The following is a 22,532-nucleotide window of genomic DNA, read 5'->3' as shown; positions in this document are numbered from 1 at the left end:
GGAAGACACAAACAAATGGAAACATATCCCTTGTTCATGGATTGGAAGAATTAACATCATCAAAATGTCCATACTACCCAAAGCAATATACAGATTCAATGCAATACCTATTAAAGTACCAAGGGCATATTTCACAGACATAGAACAAGCACTTCGAAAATTTATATGGAACCATAAACGAGCTCGAATAGCAGCTGCTCTTTTGAGAAAGAAGAACAAAGTGGGGGGATCACAATACCTGATATCAAACTGTATTACAAGGCCACTGTAATCAAAACAGCCTTGTACTGGCATAAAACAGGCACATAGACCAATGGAACAGAACAGAGAGCCCAGAAATCAACCCAACTCTCTACAGTCAATTAATATTCGACAAAGGTGGCAGTAACATAAAACGGAGTAAAGATAGCCTCTTCAACAAATGGTGTTGGGAGAACTGGACAGCTACATGCAAAACAATGAAACTTGAGCACAGACTTACACCATACACCAAAATAAATTCAAGGTGGATAAAAGACTTAAATGTAAGTCATAACACCATTAAAGTCCTAGAGGAGAACATTGGCAAGAAAATCTCAGATATTTCACGCAGCAACTTCTTTACTGGTATGTCCCCCAGAGTAAGGAATGTAAAGGAAAGAATAAACAAATGGCATCTCATCAAAATAAAAAGCTTCTGCATGGCTAAAGAAAACAGTATTAAATTAGCAAGACAACCAACTGTATGGGAAAACATATTTGCCAATGATACCTCAGACAAAGGTTTAATCTCCAAAATATACAAAGAACTTACACCACTCCACTCTAAGAAGACACCCAACCCAATTAGAAAATGGGAAAAGGACTTGAACAAACACTTCTCCAAGGAGGACATACAGAACATTCAGAGACACATGAAGAGATGCTCAATATCGTTAGCTATCAGAGAGATGCAAATTAAAACCACAATGAGATACCACTTTACACCAGTCAGGATGGCTATCATAAACAAAGCAACAAACAACAAATGTTGGAGAGGTTGTGGGGAAAAGGGGTCCTTAGTTCACTGTTGGTGGGAGTGCAGACTGGTACAACCATTATGGAAAACAGTATGGAATTTTCTCAGAAAAATAAAAATCGACCTGCCTTTTGACCCAGCAATTCCACTGCAGGGATTATATCCTAAGAATCCTAAAACATCAATTTCAAACAACCTATGCACCACAATGTTCATAGCAGCACAATTTACAATAGCCAAGAGTTGGACGCAACCTAGGTGCCCATCAGTGAATGAATGGATCCAAAAATTGTGGTACATATACACAATGGAATTCTATGCAGCAGAGAGAAAGAAGGAGCTCCTACGTTTTGCAACAGCATGGGTGGAACTGGAAAGCATTATGCTGAGTGAAATAGGCCAGGTGTTGAAAGACAAATACCATATGATCTCACCTTTAAAAGGAAGCTAAACAACAAAACAAACAAGCAAGCATAAAAAAAAACAACAAAAAACAAAGACACTGAAATAGAGAACAAGGGGATAGTGACCAGAGGGGAGAAGGAAGGGAAGTTAAGGGGAAAAAGGGGGATGGATTTGGAGGAACAAATAGGAAGGACACAGGGACGAGAACTAAGGGGGATGGAAATGGGAGGGAGGTGAAGAGCAAGCGGCAGGGGAGGCTGGGATGGGAAAAATAGACAAAAAAACTGTACTTGGAAAATAACTAAATAAAATTTTTTTTAAAAAAGGGACTTATCTAAGGAAAAGAAGTTAAAAAAACATGATCAGTGAAAGAACAACAAACTCACAGTTATTAACAACCACACCTAAAACAAAAGCAAACTAAAAGGACAGCTAGATCAGGAGTGGAAACATAGAAATGAAGATCTCAAGGAGGGTTAGCAACAGGGGAGTGGGAGGAGGAAAAGCGGGGAGAAGGTATAGAAAATAAGTAGCATAGACAGTAGATAGAAAATAGAAGGCGGGCTCAAGAATAGCATGGGAAATATAGAATCTAAAGGACTTGAGACACATGGTCATAAACTAATGGGGCGTAATGGTGGGGATGGGGGGTAGGGTGGAGGGGAATGAAAGGGGGAATAGAACAACTGTAACAGCATAATCAATAAAAAATTTAAAAAAAATAAAAGCTTCAATACCTATATAAAATAAATAAATAAATAAAATAAAATCGCTTAGTAAAGCACCTAGAAAACAGCACTTAACTAATGAAAATGTGTTCCATAATTATTACCAAAATATGAGAGCTTTTAAAATTTACTTTTCCCCAGCTAACAACACCCTATACAGGTTCTTAAGTTAATTTTCATATGTGCAATTTTACGTCAAGCATTTGTAAGTCTAAACCCCTCCAAGTTATATCTCAACCCATTTAAACAAGAGTCCCAGGAAGACATGAAACACCTTTCTACCATGCCCTGAATGACTGCTGTTGGTTGAAAAGCAACCTGAGGGAATTTAGTGTTGACCAGGCTGCAGTGCTCAGGGCCACAAGCTCTCCTGACCCAGTTCAGGCAGGGACTTCAGTTTCTCTCTGAGGAAGCCCTTATTAGAAAGTAAATGTGCCCCATCCCATTGAATCAAAGTAACGGGAAAGTCAGCCAGGTTGAAGGGACAGAGGGGACTTAAGCCTTGTTTCCAAGCCATGACCTCCCAGGGTTATATGTAACTTTACTCCCAGGTGAAGGAGGTACGTGCTAAATGGGGTGATTTCAAAGCAGTATTAGGTTCCACACCAAAAATAATCTTCCTCCTCACCACCATGTTTGATGAGATGCCTGGAATTCTCACACAATTGGTCGTTCATTTGGCTTAGAGCTTTGATTGCATCTATTAACATCATATACAGAGTCCAGCAGAAGTAATGCCTTTGAGTGTGGTTGGTAGGGTATGCGAATGTCTTGCGCAAAATGGACAGCAGTTTGAACATTGATCATTTCATCTAAAATGTCATATGGTGTGCTTGAGTGTGATATTGTTATGTTGCAGAATTACATGCTTATGATTTTGTAATAAAAGATTTTCATGTAATAAAAAGGGGAGTTATTTGTGCCTGACCCTGTATATTACTGGCAATAATTCATCAGCACCTCACTGTAATTCTGATAACGGGTTCTCCACTTTGTACTCTGTCTAGGACTTCATCCTGGGGCCCTGTCTAGTAACCCAGCCCTAGGGTGAAGTTCTGCTTTGTCCATGTCAGACTCCCTGCTATGAATCTGGAGGTCTTGCTCCAAAAACAGATCAGTGGCTGTAGCCCTACCTCCAGCTGTGAGATATCTCTTACAGTGCCTGCCTACATGTGTCTTGCACAACTTCTGTGGGCCAGCTTCCCTGCTGATGTGTTCCCCTTATCCTTCTTTCTCCTGTCTGTGCTTTTGACTTCTTGCTGTTTTGGCCCCTCTGACAACAAGGGTCTCTTGGAGCACACCCTGCTGGCTCTTTCCCAGCTCATTTGGATGTAGTCTTCTGCCTATCAGCCTGTTCTCCAGGGAACAGGCCTTGTTTAGAAGGCCCCAGGCATGTTACAAGAATACATACTAGTGAAAAGAGTAGTTACAACACCAAATAGGGCTTTTTAGAACCTTGACATATAATGCGTACTATTTTAAATTAAGACCTTTTAAATGCTCCTTTTACTTCTTGGAATAAAAATATCTCTCTATCCCTTAAGGCTTTGGCTGAAAGAAGTATGTGTGTTTCATAATAGTTGATGACAAGCAGTGTTGTTTTAGGTGCTGCTTGAATTTTGTGTCTTTCAAAAATGTTGGACCAGCCAGGGTCAGGGACAACTGTATTCTGGGGTTTTCTGTAAGGAATTTGAGTTCCCCCACCTGGGTTCTTCTACTCATCAGTGCCCAATTTCTTCTCAGCAATCAGATCTCAGCATCAATGTTACCTCCTCAGGAAGGACTTTCCACCCACCCTACTGGAAGAATTTTTCTCCCCTGCCTTTGCTGGCCCTTTACCTATTTCCTTCTTTACACTTACCACAGTGTATAATTATCTTGTTTGTTTACTTGGGGTAGTGTGTATTCCCCACAATACCATAAGCTCCAGAAGTCAGGAACCATATCATTTTATATAGGGAACCTATCCAAGTGGCGTGACGAATGTAGTCTAGTCCCTGACTTGGAAAACCAGTGGGGAGTGAGTCAGCACACAGGAACCGAGCCCACAGATTGGTTTTCCCCTGGGGAATCAGGCCTGCATTGTACGTAGGATTCTATGAGGCTTGCTTTTTGCTAAAACTCCCTCACCCTGAATTGAGGCAGAAAATGTTTACTACATTATCTTTAAAGTAACTTCCTAAAATCTGTGCTAAACTTCCCAAGTATGGAGTATAACCAGTTCAACCACTTTCCCCCTTGATCTGCAACATTCTTCTCTTTGAAATAATTAGCAACATTCTTTCCTTTGTTATCTGTAAAAGGTAATCACCTACAGCAAACCTGTGCATTGTAAATAAGGAACATCCTCGATGTAATATACTGAGAAAAGCAATAAAAGCCTGTCCAGGCAGTGGTTGGGGCCATCTCTCACTTAACAAGTGGCCATGCTGTCCCTTTTTCTCCACAGGACTTCTGTAGTCTGTGTAAATTTGTTTGTTGTAGCCATAACACATGGACCCTGCAAGCCAGAGTCCAGTTCAATTTTATAAAATTGTATTTTTAAAGTCTAATATAGTGCCTAGCCTGAAGTAGTGCTCAATAAATGTTTGTTGAATGAAACTTTTTCTCATTTTCAATTGAAACAATAATATAAAACTATAGACCATACCCATTTCTGTTGACTGTCAAGTGACCAACAAAAGTAAAAACTACTGATCTTTTTCTATTTACTTATTATTTGTAAATTCTGCCATTGTTAAGGACCAATATGTGGACCAGCTGTGGAGGCTTCCAGCATCTACTCAGGATTAGGAAATTGGCAACTTATCTTTAGCAGCTCCCTCCAGGGAGCTGTGTGTGTTCTTCATCTCCACATCCATGAAAACAGCCCTTCAAGATAACGGCGAGGTGCCTAGTGCCTTTCCTCTTTTGTTTTTTCTGTTATCAAGATTTGCTACTAAAAAGAAATATGAAATTCATTCATATTATGATTCTTTAAAGAAGTGTTATTAGTATTTTAACCACTTCAACACTTTAGTCATAGGAATGAAACACCAGCATAGAAATTCTGGTCTTATCTGGCACTGGAGGAAGAAAATTAAGAAAAAGAGTCTGCAGGAGTCTACAACTTAGAGATTGCTCACTATCTTATGATCCAACTTACTGCCTTTGGTGGTAAACCTTTAGAGGGGAAAAGGAAGAGAAAATAAGAGTAGGTACATGAGGATGAACTCTTACCATAAAAGGAGTCCCTTAGCAGAATCTAGTCTGGGTGTAACATAAACTGTTAAATGTTGATAGCTGTGTTTATTAAACCATGAAATACACTTGTTTTTTTCTAGGGGAAAAATGGATTCGAGATGCTTTTTCCAGTTGGACTCCTCAGGCACCACTGGGCTGAGCACCTTATGCTTGAACAGATGTCACATGCACTCCTGAGTAACAACACAGGTGTCACAGTTCTGGTCTATGATCTCTCTACAAGCTCTCTAAAAAAGCTTTCCTGGCCCTGGCTGGCTTAGCTCAGTGGACTGAGAGCAGGCCTGTGAACCAGAGTATCTCAGTTCGATTCCCAGTCAGGGCACATGCCTGGGTTGCAGGCCAGTTCCCAGCAGGGGACACAGGAGAGGCAACCATACATTGATATTTCTCTCCCTATCTCCTTCCCTTCCCCTCTAAAGATAAGTAAATAAAATATTTTTTTAAAAAAAGCTTTCCCGCCCTGATAAACAAGACTGATTGGTAGTTCAGATAATACTTCCATTTGTTTTTCCCAGCCTTTATATATTTCTCTAGGAAATGGCTCCTATTTGTTGGTTAAGGGAAGGGTGGTCCCTGACATTTTGTTTGGAGCAAGAATCATTTTTCCTCTTTCAGAAAGATGTATCATAATCAGAGAGGCCAGTTAAAAGCTGCCCTACTCAAATCTTAAACCTCAGTTCCCAGGTCTGTAAAATGGGGATACAAAGACCTATTCACAGAGTCATCCTTGAGGTCTCTACTTTTCTAAAGCCTTAGCTACTCTTTAAGGCCCAGGTAAGGTCTCTTTTCTTCTATGTATTTTTTTCATATGTATCATTTATGGAGTCATATGGTTCTTAGAATTAATAACATCATAAGTGAATTGCCATTTAATTCTATTCTAATTGTTTTCTCTATGTGAGTTAATTTGATCACCTTAGATAGATTGTGAGCTCCACAAAGAAAAGTTCTAGAATCATCCCTCAACATACTAGATTTTCAAATACTATATATTCAACATAATAACAAAAATATTAAAAATAATAATAGCAACAACCATTACCATTTAATGACAAATTTATTCCCCAGGCACTCTGATGAATTCTTTATATCTTTCATTTAACAACCTTATGAGGTAATATTACTAGGTTTAGGTTACAGATGGAAAAACCAAGGTTCAGAAATTAAAGAACTTGCTGGAATCCAGCTGTAAATCAGCATCTGGAAGTTTAACACTTGCATGTCTGATTCTAAAGTTCTTTGCCTTACTGACTGACTGATGAGAAGGTCCATGTGCTTCCCTCCCCAACCAAGTCTTCCATTCTTCTCTTGTAGTCACAATATGGAAGACACACAAGGAGAGATAAAGGTAGGGACAGACTTTATTAAGAAAAAATATATACATAATTCTTTTTTTTATTCCTCAAAGCCTCATCATCAAAAACTGATCTCATAGCATTTCTCATTCAAGAACACTCATTTTATGAAACAGATTTCAGAGATGGAAGACAGTCTTTTTTGTTTTGTTTTGGAGAGTCTTAATGCCGGTAACAGACAATAGATAAAAGGGTGTCCCCTCTAGGAATCTGGGGTGACCCATCACTCTTCCCTAGATGGCATCCCAGTCAGTTCCTTCCACCTCTCTACACTCAGCCTTCTCTCTTCCCATCGGTACCATCCAAATATTAGCAGAAGGACCAGGAGATGGGCTGTTGGGCTAGAGGCTCAGCCTCCTTCTGAGCCTTCACCTTCCTCTGTCCCAACCTCTTATGCCTATTCATTTAAGTTGATGACACAAAACAGTGAGGCTCAGTCCCTCTGCAAGGCATTTGGGGGGGCAGAAAGATACAAGTTTCTCTAAGGTGTCCTTTCCTTATTTCAGACCTCCTTTCCCCTTCACCCACCCTATCAGTGGGCATATACACACATTTTAAAAAGTAATTATTTTCCTATATATATCAGTATTCAATTCTGAGCATCCTTTACTTTCACCCAAAATTGCAACCCATTTTAGATGAATTGACTAGAGGAACAAGGTCAGTCCCTGGGAAAAGCAGGGCTTTTCTGAAGTCTCCACCTGGCAGTTTCATTAGGAGCACCAGGGAGACACAGGAATCTCTGTGCTCTTAAATAAGAATGCTGCTAAGACAGAGAATGCTGCCAATACTTCTGTGCCTCCACTAAATCTTCCAGGGAGAGAGAGATCTGGGGGCCTCTATAGCTGTTATTATACCTCTTGGTTTTCTAAGTTGGTAGTCAGCAAGGGAAATAAATAAGAGGTAAAAATCATTTTCCAGCATTTTCTCTTCCTTTAATTCTTATCTTCACAGCCCAATTATTTTTTCCCAAGGGGATTCTGAGAAACACAATGTCCTCTTTGTTTTAATAAGAACTGGGGAAATTCCACTGGCATCTCTGTCTGGTGATCTGGTCAGGATCTGAGAAGACGGCAGCTTCTTGGGTATCCTGGTCAATAAGGTCTTTGGGGGAGTACTGGGTAAACAATCAAGGGAGGAAGGGAAGGGATGGTTTCTATCATCAGGTTGAACTATAAAAAGCTATAGGTTGACAGGTTGTGGCAGGAATTTCAGTGGAGTCTGTGTACAGTGGCTCCCTAGGGGAGCTTGTACCTCTCTGGACATGGCAGAAGGAAATGTTGCAGCATCACCAAGGTGAAACATTTGCCAGACATACATGCCAAGGCACTTGTAAAGTTGAGGCTGTTGGTCAAGTTCCAAGGACCTCTTTTTAAGTAAGACTGGGTAGAGGGAGAGGCAGCCAAGGGCAGCCCAAGTCAATCTCACCACCCTTTCAATGTTTGGCCTATGGAGACAACAGATTCAAGAGCACATCTCATGCAAGTTCTTTAATTAATGCTCTTTATTACCTAGGAACCTTGGGGTCTTCCATATAGCAAAAAGGGTAATCAGGTCAAGAAAGCCATAGGGACTCAGAGAACCCATATGTTATATGGTATATGGAGAATTCTCTTATCCTTCGAAGGCCAGGTATTTCCGTGGTTCCCATCCCTTACTCCACCCTGCTCAATGAGTAATCTGAAAGTCCTCACTAAGTATTCCGGGTAGAGGATGGGGAAAAGACAGAACCCTGGGTGGGTAGTCATGTCTTTGACTCACAGAGCCCTACTTATACCTTGTGTAATAAATGAACAATGTCAAAAGGAGCAGAACAGTGATGAGAATGGAAGAGGTGGGGTCAGAAGGGACACAGCTTCCCTTTCTGAGCTTTCTTTGTTCCCAACTGGTCCTGGTTCCCTCACACTGAAGGATCACACTGATAGGTCATCTGACCTGGCCTTGCTGCTGGTCTTACTGCTGGCCTTGCTGAGTCGGCGTTTGTCTCTCTGGTAGCCTTTGGGGAGGTGGTGACCTGGGGAGACTTCACTGGGTACCTCAGGCTTCTGGGAATACTGGATGTGAATGAAATCTTCCCCAGGAATCTTCTGGCCTTGCACCTGCTCGGTGGCCAGGTTGTCTGTGTTTTGCTGGGAGGCCATCTTGTTATTGAAAGGATTAAAGAATTTCTCCCCAGGACCATTCTCCAGGCATTGACTGAAGTGAGGGGGAGGTGTACAGCTCTGAACAATGCCAGTAGGAGGACCAGGAAGCTGGCACTCAGCCATGCCCTGCCGTGACTTGGCAAATTGCTGTCTGATCTTCTTCCAGCCCAGGTGGTAGAGTTCAGCCAAACTGAGGAAGAGTGACAGTACAGCTACAGCCAACATAAAGACAATGAAGACATTCTTCTCAGTGGGCCGGGATACATAACAGTTGACAGGGTGGGGGCATGGACTCCTGTGACAGACATGCAAGGTGTCCAGGAAGATCCCGTAGAGGAGGTACTGGCCCACAATGAAGGCTACCTCCATTGTGGTACGGATTAGGATGCTGCAGACATATGTGTTGAGCAGAGTGCCCTGCAGGATAATCTTGCCATTCACTTCCTCCCAGCAGGAGAGCTCTGTCTTCTCTGCCACTGGGTACCCATAAGAGCCAGGGCTCTGTACTTCTTTGGCCGTCTTAGCCTCCCGTAGCCTCCGTTTCTCCTCCATCCTTACATGGTGCATGGCATGGCCCATGTACACCAGCGACGGTGTGGAGACGAAGATGATCTGCAGCACCCAATAGCGAATGTGGGAAATGGGGAAAGCTTGGTCATAGCAGACATTCTCACAACCCGGCTGAATCGTGTCACACTGGAAGTCAGCCTGCTCATCCCCCCAGGAAGACTCTGCAGCCGCACCCAATACCAGCATTCGGAAGATGAAGAGTACAGTCAGCCAGACTTTGCCAATCACTGTGGAATGCTTGTGTACATCTTCCAGGAACTCTCCCAGGAAACTCCAATCCCCCATCTTGGCTCAGCAGAAGACAGGCACCAAGGCTCCTGCAAATAGGGAAGTTAGAAAAAGAAAGATGCTTCTGCAAAAGTCTGGAAGATCCAGTCCTGCTCTGAGATTCCACTGATTCATACCAATATGTTAAGAAAATGCAACTAAGACAAATTCACCTAAAAAGCATGCCAAGATGGAGGCATAGATAGAAATGCTTCACTTCCTTGAACAACCAAAACAAAAATAACAACCAATGTAAGAACAAAAACCAACCAAAAATTCCAGAAAATTAAACAGCATGGAAGTCTGACAACCAAGGAGTTAAAGAAACATTCATCCAGATTGGAAGGAGGGGCAGAGATGGGAAGCTGAGGTAGATAGGGTGCTGGCAAGGTGGCAGATGGTGCAGGTGAGGCAGGGACTGGCTGGCTAGCAGTCTCACATTTGTCTGCAGATAACTCAGGAGGAACAACTGGGGAGCAAAACAGACCATGAAACCCAGGGTTTGAGCAAGGGAAACTAAAGGCTTAAAACCTCTGGCTGTAAAAATCTGTGGGGGTTGCAGTGGTAGGAGAAACTCCCAGTCTGATCTCTCCCCCACAGCCAGTGCCCAACCCAGCAAAGAAGGTTGCCCTACCCAGGCAAATACCTAAGGCTCCACCCCTTATAACATAACAGGTGCACTGCTGAGACAAAGAAATATGATCCAAATGAAAGAACACACCAAAACTCTAGAGAAAGAACTAAGCAATGAGGAAATAGACAACCCATCAGATACAGAGTTCAAAATACTTGTAATCGGGATGCTCACTAAAATGATTGAGTTCAGTCACAAAATGAAGGAAGAAATGAAAGCTAAACAAAGTGTAAAAAAGAAAAATATATAGGGAACAAACAGTGAAGGGAAGGAAGCCAGGACTCAAGTCAATGATTTGGAGCAGCAGGAAGAAATAAACATTCAACCAAAATGGAATGAAGAAACAAGAATTCAAAAAAATGAGCAGAGGCTTAGGAACCTCTGGGACAACTTTAACTGTTCCAACATCTGAATCATATAGATGCCAGAAGAGAAAGAGCAAGACATTGAAAACATATTTGAACAAATAATAAAGGAAAATTTCCCAATCTGGTGAAGGAAATAGACTTCGGGGGAGTCCAGGAAGCTCAGAGAATCCCAAAGAAATTGGATCCAAGAAAAAACATACCAAAACATATCAAAATTAAGTTACCCAAGATTAAAGATAAGGAGAGAAGCTTAAAGCAGGAAGGGAAAAGGAGACAGTTACCTACAAAGGAGTTCCCATAAGACTGTCAGCTGATTTCTCAAAACAAACCTTACAGGCAAAAAGGAAGTGGAAAGAAGTATTCAAAGTCCTGAAAGGCAAAGACCTACATCCAAGATTACTCTGTCCAGCAAAGCTATCATTTAGACTGGAAGAGTAGATAAAGTGCTTTCCAGATAAGGTCAAGTTAAAGGAGTTCATCATCACCAAGTCCTTATTGTATGAAATGTTAAAGGAATCTTATCTAAGAAATAGAAGAAAATGAAAGATGAAAAGCTGTAAACAGTAAAATGACAACAAATTCACTATCAACTGATCCTAAAAAAACCCATAACTAAACAAACAACTAGGACAAGAGCAGAGTCACAGAAATGTAGATCACATGGAAGGTTATCAATGGGGAATGGTGGGGTAGGAGAGAATGGGGGGAACAGGTACAGGGAATAATGAGCATAATTTGTAGGCACAAAAATAGTCAGAGTGAGGTTGAGAATAGTATAGGAAATGGAAAGCCAAGACTTTATATGTACTACCCATGGACATGAGCTAAGGTGGGGGTAATGCAGGAGGGTGGGGGGGTACATCTTGGAGAAGTATGAAGGGTAGAAAAAAGTTGGGACCACTGTAATATTATAATCAATAAAATATACTTTTAAAAGATTTTTAAAAATTCATCTAAAATGCTTTCTTATCCTCTCTCCACCTCTCAGCGAAAATACAAAGATTGAAAGTGGTTATATTAGCAAGATTAGATCATGGTTCTCACACCTTAATGGATCTAGAAGTGAACTGAGATGTGTGTTACAATGTGGATGCTCTGCTCTTAATCCCAGAGATTCTACTTCAGTGGGTCTGGAATGCCCTTCTCCTGGGAATCTAGGTTTGAAATAAACAACCCAGGTGATTCTGACACAGGCTGGCCAAGCACCACAACTGAAGAGACTCTAAAGTTGTGGAAAAAACACAGCATCAGAGTCTGCAAATCTGCAAATGTGACTCTGGGCACAATCTCACTGTCTGTTTCCTTGTCTGTAGAATGAGAATGAAAATAGCTGCATCAGAGGATTCTGAGGTTTAAATGAAAGAGTATGTGATGTATTGAAAATCATACCACAAATATCCCATGCTTTGGATTGGCTGTTAGTGGAAAACAAAAATTTTATGGCTCTAGAGGGCAGAACTAGGTGGAGGAGGAAAGAGTGACAAATCTGGCCCCTCAAGAAGCATTCCCTAACTCTCAGAATCATCCAGTATGTACCATCTGTATTGGGAGGTAGCAAACAAAAGGTCTTCATCACACTAGCTAAAGGTATCATAGATGAGTGCTCCGGTTCCCCCAGCTGGTGAGCAGCTGGCAATGTGAGTCTCCTGCACCTCAGTGCCATTGTAGCTGTACAACTTGGTTTGTCTTTATGCATACAAAAAGAGATACCCTGCACAGATCTGTCCACCCTCACATCCAGAATAAATGCCCCAACCATTTATGTACCATACAAAACCTTCTCTCATAAGGCCCTTGCCTGCTTCTTCAGCCTTGTTTTTTGCCTGATATCTTTAGTTTCCTTTATCTAGCCATGCCAAGTCTGGAAGATTCCCAAATGTCCTCCTCTCTACTACCTCCTACAGGCGCCTTACCCCTGGCTGAAATCTATTTAACTTCAAAATTAACCCAGTCATGTCTTCTTCCAGTCCTCTCTGCTCTCCCAAGCTGAGCCTCTTCAGCTCCCATGATGGCCCTTGGCATACTCACTCCTTTCCTCGCACTTGCCATCTTGTTTTGCAATTCTTTGACTCTCTGTGTTCTTCCAGTAAGGGGTCATGGAGAACGGGGGCTGTCTTTTCCTCACCACCTGGCCCAGAGCCTGGCCTAGAGTAGGTGCTTAGTAAATCTTAGTTGAGTGAATTAAGTAGGGGATGTCAGGCACTGGTGTTTCCCACCTGGTAGTAAACTGGCCTAGATCCCCTTAGCAGGGTTAAAGGTCAGATTCCTCTTTTTCAGTCTTCACATTAGTTAATTCGGGTCAGTGAGAAATAGAGGGAGTCTGATGTGGAGGGAGTGCTCTATAAAATGCTTTTCCATTCCTTAGTACACAGAGGGAGCCTCAGTTGAAGTCATCCCCACCCCCATTCCTTCCTGCCTGTGGACAGGGTTGTGTGAGCCAAGATGTCTCGTTTCCCAGAGAATCTTGGAAATGCCAGCTAGTGCCCTGAGGCCTCTGAAACTCTTGAATATCTTATCTCCAAATTCTCACTTAATGAGCAATAAATGTCCTCGAGGATTAAGCCTCTAACCAATTCTAATCAACAGAATAACTAAAAAAACTAGAAAGGAACTGAACATAAACACTCCCTTCTAGAATCATAAAACCTCAGATTCTGATGGGACCTTAGAGACTGTCAAGTTCAAACTTTGCCCTTCATGTTTTTGCTGCCAGTATACCCCCTGGTTCCTATCTGAACACTTTTTATACATATAAGGAAGGAGAGGGTGGGAGTACCACATTTTATGGTCTAGGCTTCTTTGGCTACTGAGTTGATACCTTCATAGAGACCAGCCTCCTGGACTATGTTCTACCAGATCCCCCTTCAGCCCTTTATGTTCCCCAACCATGAGAGTACACAGAGTCTTTGGAAATGAGGGAATTTATAAGTGAGTGGAAGGACCTTATCTCTATTCCCCTCCATATCAAAGATCCAACCAGGTCTTAAGGCCTTTTCTATGGTTTTGATCAAACAATGTAGAAAAATGTAAAGCATTTGCTCAAAAAGAAAATGCCTGATAAGAGTTTAAATGGTCTGTCATCTCTTGTGGGCATGTGCAGTGTTCAGCACTTTCAGGGTCACCCACACAAGTGTGGAACCAGGATGTGGTGTCACAGAGAAAGGGAAAAAGAGAAGTAGATAGGATAAAGAGAGAGAAGGAACAAAAAGAGGTGAAAAACAAGGGTGAGTAGGAAAATGCATAAAAAGAGACCACACAAACTGTTAAGAGAAGATGGCTTGGGGGTTAGCAAAGTGGAGTTCAAAACTCTGTTATCTGGTGAGCATGGAGAAGTTACTGGATCTCTGTCTCAATTTCCTCATCTGCAAAATGGCAATAGTATTAGTTAGCTCATAGAGTATTGTGAGATGATGAATAAAAAGCACTTAGCCCAGTTCTTAGCATATAAAAACTGAATGAAAGGCAGCTGTTACTAGCAAAGACAGTGGTGGGGAAGGACAAGAAGTGGAGAAAGAAAGAGAAAGAAAAATAGAACAAGAGAAGTATATTACAAAGAAGAAGAAAGAAAGATGGAAAAGAAGAAGGGGAGAAAGAATAAAGAAAACAAATGCAAACAAAAAGTGAATGAAAGAAGGAGAGAACTATATATTCTTCCAGGATTTGGGGCAACTTTTATAAGCTCTCCTTAATTCTGGAAGACTTTTCCTTTGATCTTCTTACTGTCATTTATTCCTTGCAAGTCCCCAAAGAAGTATAAAAATAGATCCAGGCAAAGAATGTAATGCTTTGGTTTAATATGCCAAGAGGCTTCACTGCTGACTCTCTCACATGTGCTCCAAAGAACCCCACATGAAAGAAGTAACATACAGATATAGAAAGAAACACCATGGAATATCAGAAATACAGTATTGGAAAGGATGCATCCTCGGGAGGGAACAGAGAAACTAGCCCAGGAGAGGCGAAGTGGGGCAGACCCATCAGGCCTTGATGGCAGCAAATAGGGTGAAAGACCTCTCATTCGTGACTTCCTGAATGACTCAGGCAAAGTCAGAGAAACTCGAAATAGTTAGCATATACCAGCTGCTCAGTTTATAATATAAAAGGTCCCTGCCTAAAGTCAGTTTCCCAGTGAGTCCTTTTGGGCCACCCCATAACTTTAGTCAAAAAAATTTGTAGATTAGATATTCATTGAGCTTACTGGGTGTATAGCATTTAAATGCTTTATAGATTGTTATCCATTTCCTGGCAGGAAGTGTGTTTGGAGGTACAAAGGAAGCTGCCAATGCTATGAATAAATTCTCTTAAATACAATGGTAATATATCTCACTGCATTATCTTCAGACTTCACTGGCTTCCCACAGCTTATAAAGTCCAAACTTTTTAACTTGCACTTGAGACCTTCCACAGCATAGCCTCACCCTCTTTTTCCACTGTTGCTCTTACATACTCACTACTTAAAGCTACACATACTGCACATGGTCCACAATTTTTTACTTTTTTACCTTGGCTTTTCATGTTCCCTCTACCTCAATGATCTCAGTGTCATTCTTCCCATTCATTCATTTATTTAGTAAGTTCAATTGTGTGGTTACCACATGCCAGGCATCATGCAAGGCACTCAAGATGCAGCAGTTAAAAAGACAAACAAGGACTCCTTTCCTTTTCCAAGCTTAACTGCTTTTATTTCCCTTAATTAAGGGTAGAGATTAAGCACATAATTGCAATAAAACATGATGTGTTAATATTAGAAAATGCAAGGCACTACAGGACTATATGGCAGAAGGCTAACTCTAGTTTAGGAGGTCAAGAAGGGGCTACCTTAGATCAGGGTCCTCCAGCCAGCTCTGGATAATTTAATTGTGCAGCACTTTGTAACTGATACAAGTTCTGAAATCCCCAAGGCAAAAATAGATGGTCCCTAGAAACTGAACAAGAGCATCCCAACTCTGAAGTTTTTTCAATCCAAAACCTTCAACATCCTCTTTCAATATGTCATATCCTGGGACAAAGCAAAAATTTTGGAATCACCAGAGAACTTATTAGTAACAGGATATGGTACTTGAATAAGAGGGAAAAGGCCAAAGGAAGAGTTTTCTGTATAGTGAGCATGAATCATTTTTGTAATCTTACTTCATGTATTCTCTGGCTAGCAATAAAATTCTGGTATCTACATCCTAATCCAGGGCTCCTCTGTAGGTTGGCACTGTTGCCTCTCACGCAACTCATGTTTCCAAAGAAAATCAATTTAGAGCAATCCAGATTTACATCAGTTTAGCCAGGACCTCTTCCTAGGACTCCACAAATCTAAGTAGACAATGGAGAAGTCCTCTCAAATTGACCCCAGCCCTCCTTGATGTTTCCTGAACTCTGAATAAGGATACATTTTCATGCTTAGTTATATGCTACCTCACACTTGTTCTCCAAAAGTTCTGCAAGTACTTTTTTGAATCTTTACTATGTACCTTTCACTGCTCTAGAAACTGAAAATAATACCTAAGAATTACCCAGCCTGACACTATTAGGCACTCAATGATATCTATTGAATTAATAAAACCAGGCATGATTTCTGTTCTCAAAGATTTAAAGGCTTTTCTCCTCAATAGATAATAGACTTCTAAAGGTCCAAAGTTCTGTTCTACTTTGTATATGTATTGCATTAGATTTTATCATTAGGTACAAAATAATTGATTTTTTAATGATTAAAAAAATGTTTGGTCTAATGGTAAGTTTGCAAAGTGATCCTAGAGAGGCTCAAATCTTTCTTCTTATGTCCAGCAATAAAAAAATAAATAAAACCTTACCCAGTTCAAAATGTACTTCTTCGACATTCTTTTGTGGACTCCAAGATAGTAAGACTATATTTGTTTTGTTAAAAACTGAACATTTTCAGCCCTGGCTGGCATAGCTCAGTGCATTGAGCACGGGCCTGTGAACCAGAGTATTGAGGTTCGATTCCCAGTCAGGGCACATGCCTGGGTTGCAGGCCAGTTCCCAGCAGGGGATGCATGAGAGGCAACCATGCATTGATGTTTCTCTCCCACTCTTTCTCCTTCCCTTCCCCTCTCTCGAAAAATAAATAAATAAAATAATTAAAAACTGAACATTTTCAGAACATATAGGCACTCAGTTTTTATTGTTGAATGGTGAATCCTTATAACAACTTTGTGGGGTGATGATTGACATATATAGCAAAGAAAGAAGGACTAATGGCTACATATACAGGACTTCACTCCAGAATTTCTGATCAAGTCGGTGCACACCAGAAAGTTTCCCTTCATCATCCCTCTAAGAACAGAGCCCATCAATTCTTCTCCTGCTGTGTAACTTCAAAATTCCTGCTCACCCTGGGGCAGTGAGTGATTTGAGAAACGACTCTGCCATTTAGTGATAAGGCTTGGGGGTCTGTTTTTATGTAATCAAGCAAATATTTGTGACACTCCCTTGATGTGACCAGCACTGAGTGGGGTGCTGAGGGGATCAAAGAAAAAGATAATTCATATCAGTGTTACAGAGTGAATTATTCACTCTATTAGCTATGTATTATCTCTCCAACTCAACCCTGAGCTCCTTGAAGACAAGCCCCCATTTGTTTTTCATTGACTCTTCTCCCTGAAATCCCCCTCCATTTTCATTGTCCTAGTGCTTAGCATTGTGCCTTAAAAATGGTAATTGACTCATGTACTTTTTTAAAAAATAGAACAATGGCCCTGGCTGATGTGGCTGAGTGGATTGAATGCTGGCCTGCAAACCAAAGGGTCACCAGTTTGATTCCCAGTCAGGGCACTTGCGTGAGTTGTGGGCCAGGTTAAGTCCCCAGTAGGGGGTGTGAAAGAGGCAACCACACAATGATGTTTCTCTCGCTTTTTCTCTCTCCCTTCCCCTGGGTCTAAAATAAAACAAAAACAAACAACCCCCCTCCCAGAACAATGGATGAATTACAACATTAGGATCACTCAAAACACGGAATGACAGCAGTGGGACCTCCCTGGGAAGATGGCCTAGGGGCACCTGCAAAATGACTATGATGGCCAGAATATCAAGGAGGCAGAAGCTACTGCCAGTAAGAGAGCCCTCGAGCAGGACTGGTTATAACTCAAGCAGAGACTCCAACAGTATAGACTATTCCTTTTCTGACTCCTCCCCCAGATCACTGGCGAGCTCACCACCAAGGTTTGTCAAAATTAGATTTTAATACCACTCCACAGAGTCTGTATCTTATTCTGGACAATGACACATGTTCTGGACAGTAACAGATCTCTGGTTCTCAATAAAGGTTGTTATTCATAGTCAGAATAACAGTCTCCTGGTCCCACCCTGTAATTCTTCTCACTGTATAGTAGAAAGTGTCACAGGTCAGGGTTAACTTGCTTCCTAATTACAAAAATTCTTTTGTAAAAAGACCCAAAGAACCTCACTTGAATGATGTCTTAGACACAGCACCATGTTGGTGCAGTTCAGTTCAGAAAGTATTTATTGGGCTGCTAAGCTATGCCAGACATCAAAGAGGTTTTATAAAGTACCAAATATAACCATCATCTCAGAACTCTTCTGTACTTTAATCATTGATGTACATTTTTTATTTCCCCTCACTTTAATAGTTTCTCCCTAAAATGGATATGGAAGGAGTATTACATGAATAAGTAGTCTTGGTCCTCAGCTACCTCAGGAATCTTCATTATTCGTAGAGATTCTCAGCTCTATTTTCTAGTTCACCCAGAGTTACACAAAAAGAGAATATGAATCTAGGTGATAATAGTAATAATATAAGCTAACACTTATTGAGGCCTTTTTAAGTACTAGTCACTTATAAGTTTCTTCATATATATTTTTTCCTCATTTGATTCTCACAAAAATATGAGGAAGTAGGGATTAACCATGTCCCCTTTTTAGGGGGCTCAGAGAGGGTGACTTGGGCAAGGTCACACTGCTATTGAGCCAGGTAGTTGGCTTCAAACTCAGCTCTTGTCTAGTCTGGCAGCAATCCCCCTGCCTGAACAACTTGTGCTAGACTACCTAAATCACCTAAAGTTCATTTTTTCAAAATTTTTACCAGTCAAAGGCTGGCCACTTGTACCTAACATGACTACCTCAGGGATGTTTGTGAGGTCATGGTTAGAATAGGGAGCTGGTTTGTAAGTGGTTGTGGGAATTCTTACATTTATAGTTTTCAGTCTTTTCCTGATTTAGATTTAGGGTAGCTACTTCAGCCTCAGGGGAAATGACCAAGTATATGATATAGCTACAACTATTGAGTTGGGCAGTATGGGCAGCTTTCCCAGAATTTGAAGTCCACTTGGAGACCTGCACCTCTGAACCTTGATCACTATGGAGGTAAAAGGAGACAGAGATGAGACAGCATGAGAGGCAGATGGCTAAGACAAAGTATCACTTTAGTGTTTCTCCTACTCCAGCCAATGGCAGATAATTAACTCCTCTTTCAATTTATTTTATTCTGTCAAGGACAGAGTGGTCCACTCAGAGACACCCTGCTAACAGACAGTTGTTTCAAAGCCAAGGAGGTGGAAAAGAGCAGGCAAAATGGAGAAAGAGAATTATTTTAGGGTAAATACTTTTTTTTCTTAAAATGTTGGAAGAAAAAATACTTATAAGGAATGATAGGAAGGGTGGCAAATGGAGATCTGCAATTACAATGAAATATTGAGAGACTTTTTTATTGTCCTGGGAGAGGTGATTAGTAGCTATGCAGTTATTAATGAAATTTATATTTTTGAAATGGTTACCTTTCCTTACTATTCCCACCATCTTGTCATAGATTCATAGTACAGTAGAGTGGAAAAAAAATCTAGATATCATTTTTTTATACAAGATGAAGACAAGGGCCAAAGAAAGTTAAGTAATAGTAACAATAGATAGCGCTAAGTGTTTTTCTCATGTGAATCACAGTACAACTATACTTTCTAGCCCTTATATTAACTCTACTAAGAAAGAAGTATTATGTCATTTTAAAGATGAAAAAAACTGAGGCTCAGAGGTTAAGTGGCTTGTGCAAAGTCTCACAACTATCAAATACTGTCTAAAGTACTCGAAACTGGTATGCCCTCTTCCAAAGCCTACATTTTCTGTTTATAAAAGATAAGTAAAATCAAAGAGGCTCTAGTACTGACAGCTGGTGACAGACACATGACCAAAAACTCAGTCCCTTAACTCCTCAAATAGGGCCTTTTCTACTTTCTATAGGAGGGCCAATGTGTTTTGTTTAGCTTCTGGCTATCTCTTACATATGCTATTCCTAGAATCAATGATTACATCACGCCTACAGTCTACATTGATCAGGATTCCCAGACTTCAACAACTGCCACCATTTGGCCAGAATTCACATATAGAAAGTTATTTCCTTTTTTAGCCATTAAGTGCTCTTGGCTGCAGCAGTGCCTACTGCCAGGTTCTCAGCTGGCCAAACAGCAGGCTCTACTGTTCCACTGATGTCAAACTGTAACAAAAATAAAGGAAACAAATAGTTAGGTGGTGGGGCTCATGGTTACTAAGGAATAATGAGATTCTATCTCTGCCTCCATTGCTCTTTAGTTGTGTGACCTTACACAAGTCACTTAACTTCTTAGTTTTCTCCTCATCTGAAAAAGAAAAAAAAGAATGTATATTTAACAATCTGTGGATGTGTGGAATTGCTTAGAACAGTACTGGCACATAGTAGCTACTCAATAATGTTGGGGGGTGGGGTTTGTTTGTTTGTTTTTTTCTGACAGTTCCAGAAAAAATTGTCTCAAACATGATCCAACTAGCCAACTTGATGTAGAATTTGATAGTACAGTGGACTGGTTAGAGTGACACAGCAAGGACCCCCATGTGATACCAAGTGGAGAAAGGTGACTATCAGAGAAGGGAAAAACATGGGCAATGGGAAGAATATTAATTAATCTGTAAATTAGTTATTCTACTAGACATGAAGATCCCTGGAGGCAGGGGTAGAGAAGAAGAGAGGTGCATATCAGGCCTCTCTTGGTTTTGTATTTGGTCCAGTCTGTCCCCCAACTTTTTTTAACTCAAGCTGTTGGTCCTGGAGCTGGACTCCATATTATAAAATGTGTGTTTCCTGCAATTCTTTGAATCTCATCACCAATCTGAAGGCACGCCCACAATGGTAGGTCTGAAACTGGCCCATTTCTACTTGGACAAGAAATAGGAGGTTTTCTACTCTGTGATCTGAGGAAAAGGGGCATCCGGACTCCCCAAAGACATCTTCCCTGTACTGAAATTCTGACTCATCAAGATGCCAGGGTTGATGAAGAATCTACAAGTCCTCTCAGTGAACAAGAGCCTCATAAGAGAGGCTCTTTCCAATTTCAGCTGGACCCCAGATAAGGGTCCAGTTTCTTTGTGACCCCAGATAAGACATTACCCCTCCTTGAGCCTCAGTTCACTCATGTGTAAAACCAAGTGGCTGAACTGGATGGTTGCTAAGGCACCTCTAGCTCTAAATGAGAATATCTGGGATATTTGTGAGTCACCCACTTGTCATAGTATAGCAAGTCAGTGGCAAAGCCAAGAGGCAAATCCAGATTTTCTGACTCCTGGTTTAAATGTAAGCAGCAATAATTCCAGACAAAAGAAATCTGTGGTCATAAAAACCAAGCAGTACCTGTGAATTACATCTCACAGCAAGCCTCCATTGTAGAAAGGCCTTTGCACTGAATGAAATGCAATTTGGGCCAAGGACTTGGGTTCTCCCTGATGTTTATGGTTCGTTGAGCACTTATTAGGTGATAGCCATTTTAAGTACATTATTTTATTTAATCCTCATAAAATCTCACAAGGAAGGCATTTATTAACCTCTTTGGAAGATGAAGAAACAGAGGATCAAAGACATTAAATATGTCGCCAAGGTCACTCAATTGAAATTCTAATCCAAATGTTACTCTAAATGTAACATTAGCCTTACTCCTGAATTATATAAACTACAAGTCCCTCTGTGTTATTTCAATACCTCTGATTCTGGGACCTCATAACTCCATTTTCTTGTGAAAGTGAGTGGATTGTTGAAGGATGAATTTTTCTTGCCCTTCATTTGCTAATATATCAGAAACAACTGAGTCATAAAATGGCATTAAGCTGTCATTTGCCAGGAGCCAGCAGCTTCTGACCATAGAAATGAAGTCAGCTTCTTTTCTAAGAATCCCAAAGCTTTCCTGGAAAAATGAATGTCTTTCCCCATTGGTCAGCTCAATCCTTAAGTCTAAAATGGGGCCAGTTCACACAGAGTTGCTGGAATTCTTGGTGGGTGAGGTCTTCCCTGGGAAAGAGGGCAGAGCCTGGGCTTGGGGTCTCACTGGCCCTGAGGATAGCAGGTCTTCTAGTCCCTGTCCTGATTGACCCACACAGACAGATTCCCTGTCCTGTTTGAATTGGTTCTGTCCCAAAATGGAGTCAGCCTATATCCAAGAGGCCAGCCTGCACTGTGGCAGCCTGCTTGCTGCTAGAGCTCAAACTTTCCACAGTATGAGCCCCACAACTAGCCAGAACTGATGACAAAAAACAGTTGGGCATGTGGGTATTCCTGCCAGAAAACAGGACTGTAGAGATGCTTAAATGGAAGAAGCAGGGAGGCTTGGGAAGAGACAGAGGCTCAGAAACCACAGCCAAGGACAGAAGTCAGAAGAGCCCTAGTGGGAGTGAACAGAGCAGTATGTTTTCCCAAGTGAACTGGCCCTGAATCCCTGGGTCATCTCCAACAAGTTACTTCCATTTTCCAGGCTTTGCTTTCCTTAGTTGTCAAAGAACAGATTGATAGGCAATCTAAGAAACTTCTAGTTCTAATGGCTCAGGACTAGGCGAGGAAATAGGA

The 22,532-nt window shown here is 41.2% G+C and overlaps 1 protein-coding gene across 3 annotated transcripts in view; it reads right to left on the bottom strand.

Annotated features, from left to right (window-relative positions):
* Nucleotides 1–6,629: 6,629 nt before the first annotated feature.
* The window catches only part of GJA5 (gap junction protein alpha 5), a 73,286-nt gene continuing 57,383 nt past the window's right edge, over nt 6,630–22,532 (bottom strand). For all 3 annotated transcript variants that reach the window (XM_037145410.2, XM_037145411.2, XM_037145409.2), the window contains exon 2: nt 6,630–9,759. In XM_037145410.2, the coding sequence (XP_037001305.1) occupies nt 8,642–9,727 (1,086 nt within the window). In that variant the 5' untranslated portion in view covers nt 9,728–9,759 and the 3' untranslated portion in view covers nt 6,630–8,641. The remainder of the gene's footprint in view (nt 9,760–22,532) is intronic.

This window comes from Artibeus jamaicensis, unplaced genomic scaffold (genome assembly GCF_021234435.1).
Source record: "Artibeus jamaicensis isolate MK-2021 breed Jamaican fruit bat unplaced genomic scaffold, CSHL_Jam_final contig_447, whole genome shotgun sequence".
Lineage (NCBI taxonomy): Eukaryota > Metazoa > Chordata > Mammalia > Chiroptera > Phyllostomidae > Artibeus > Artibeus jamaicensis.
The sequence above is the reverse complement of the archived record's forward strand: the minus strand, read 5'-3'. Positions and strand labels throughout refer to the sequence as shown.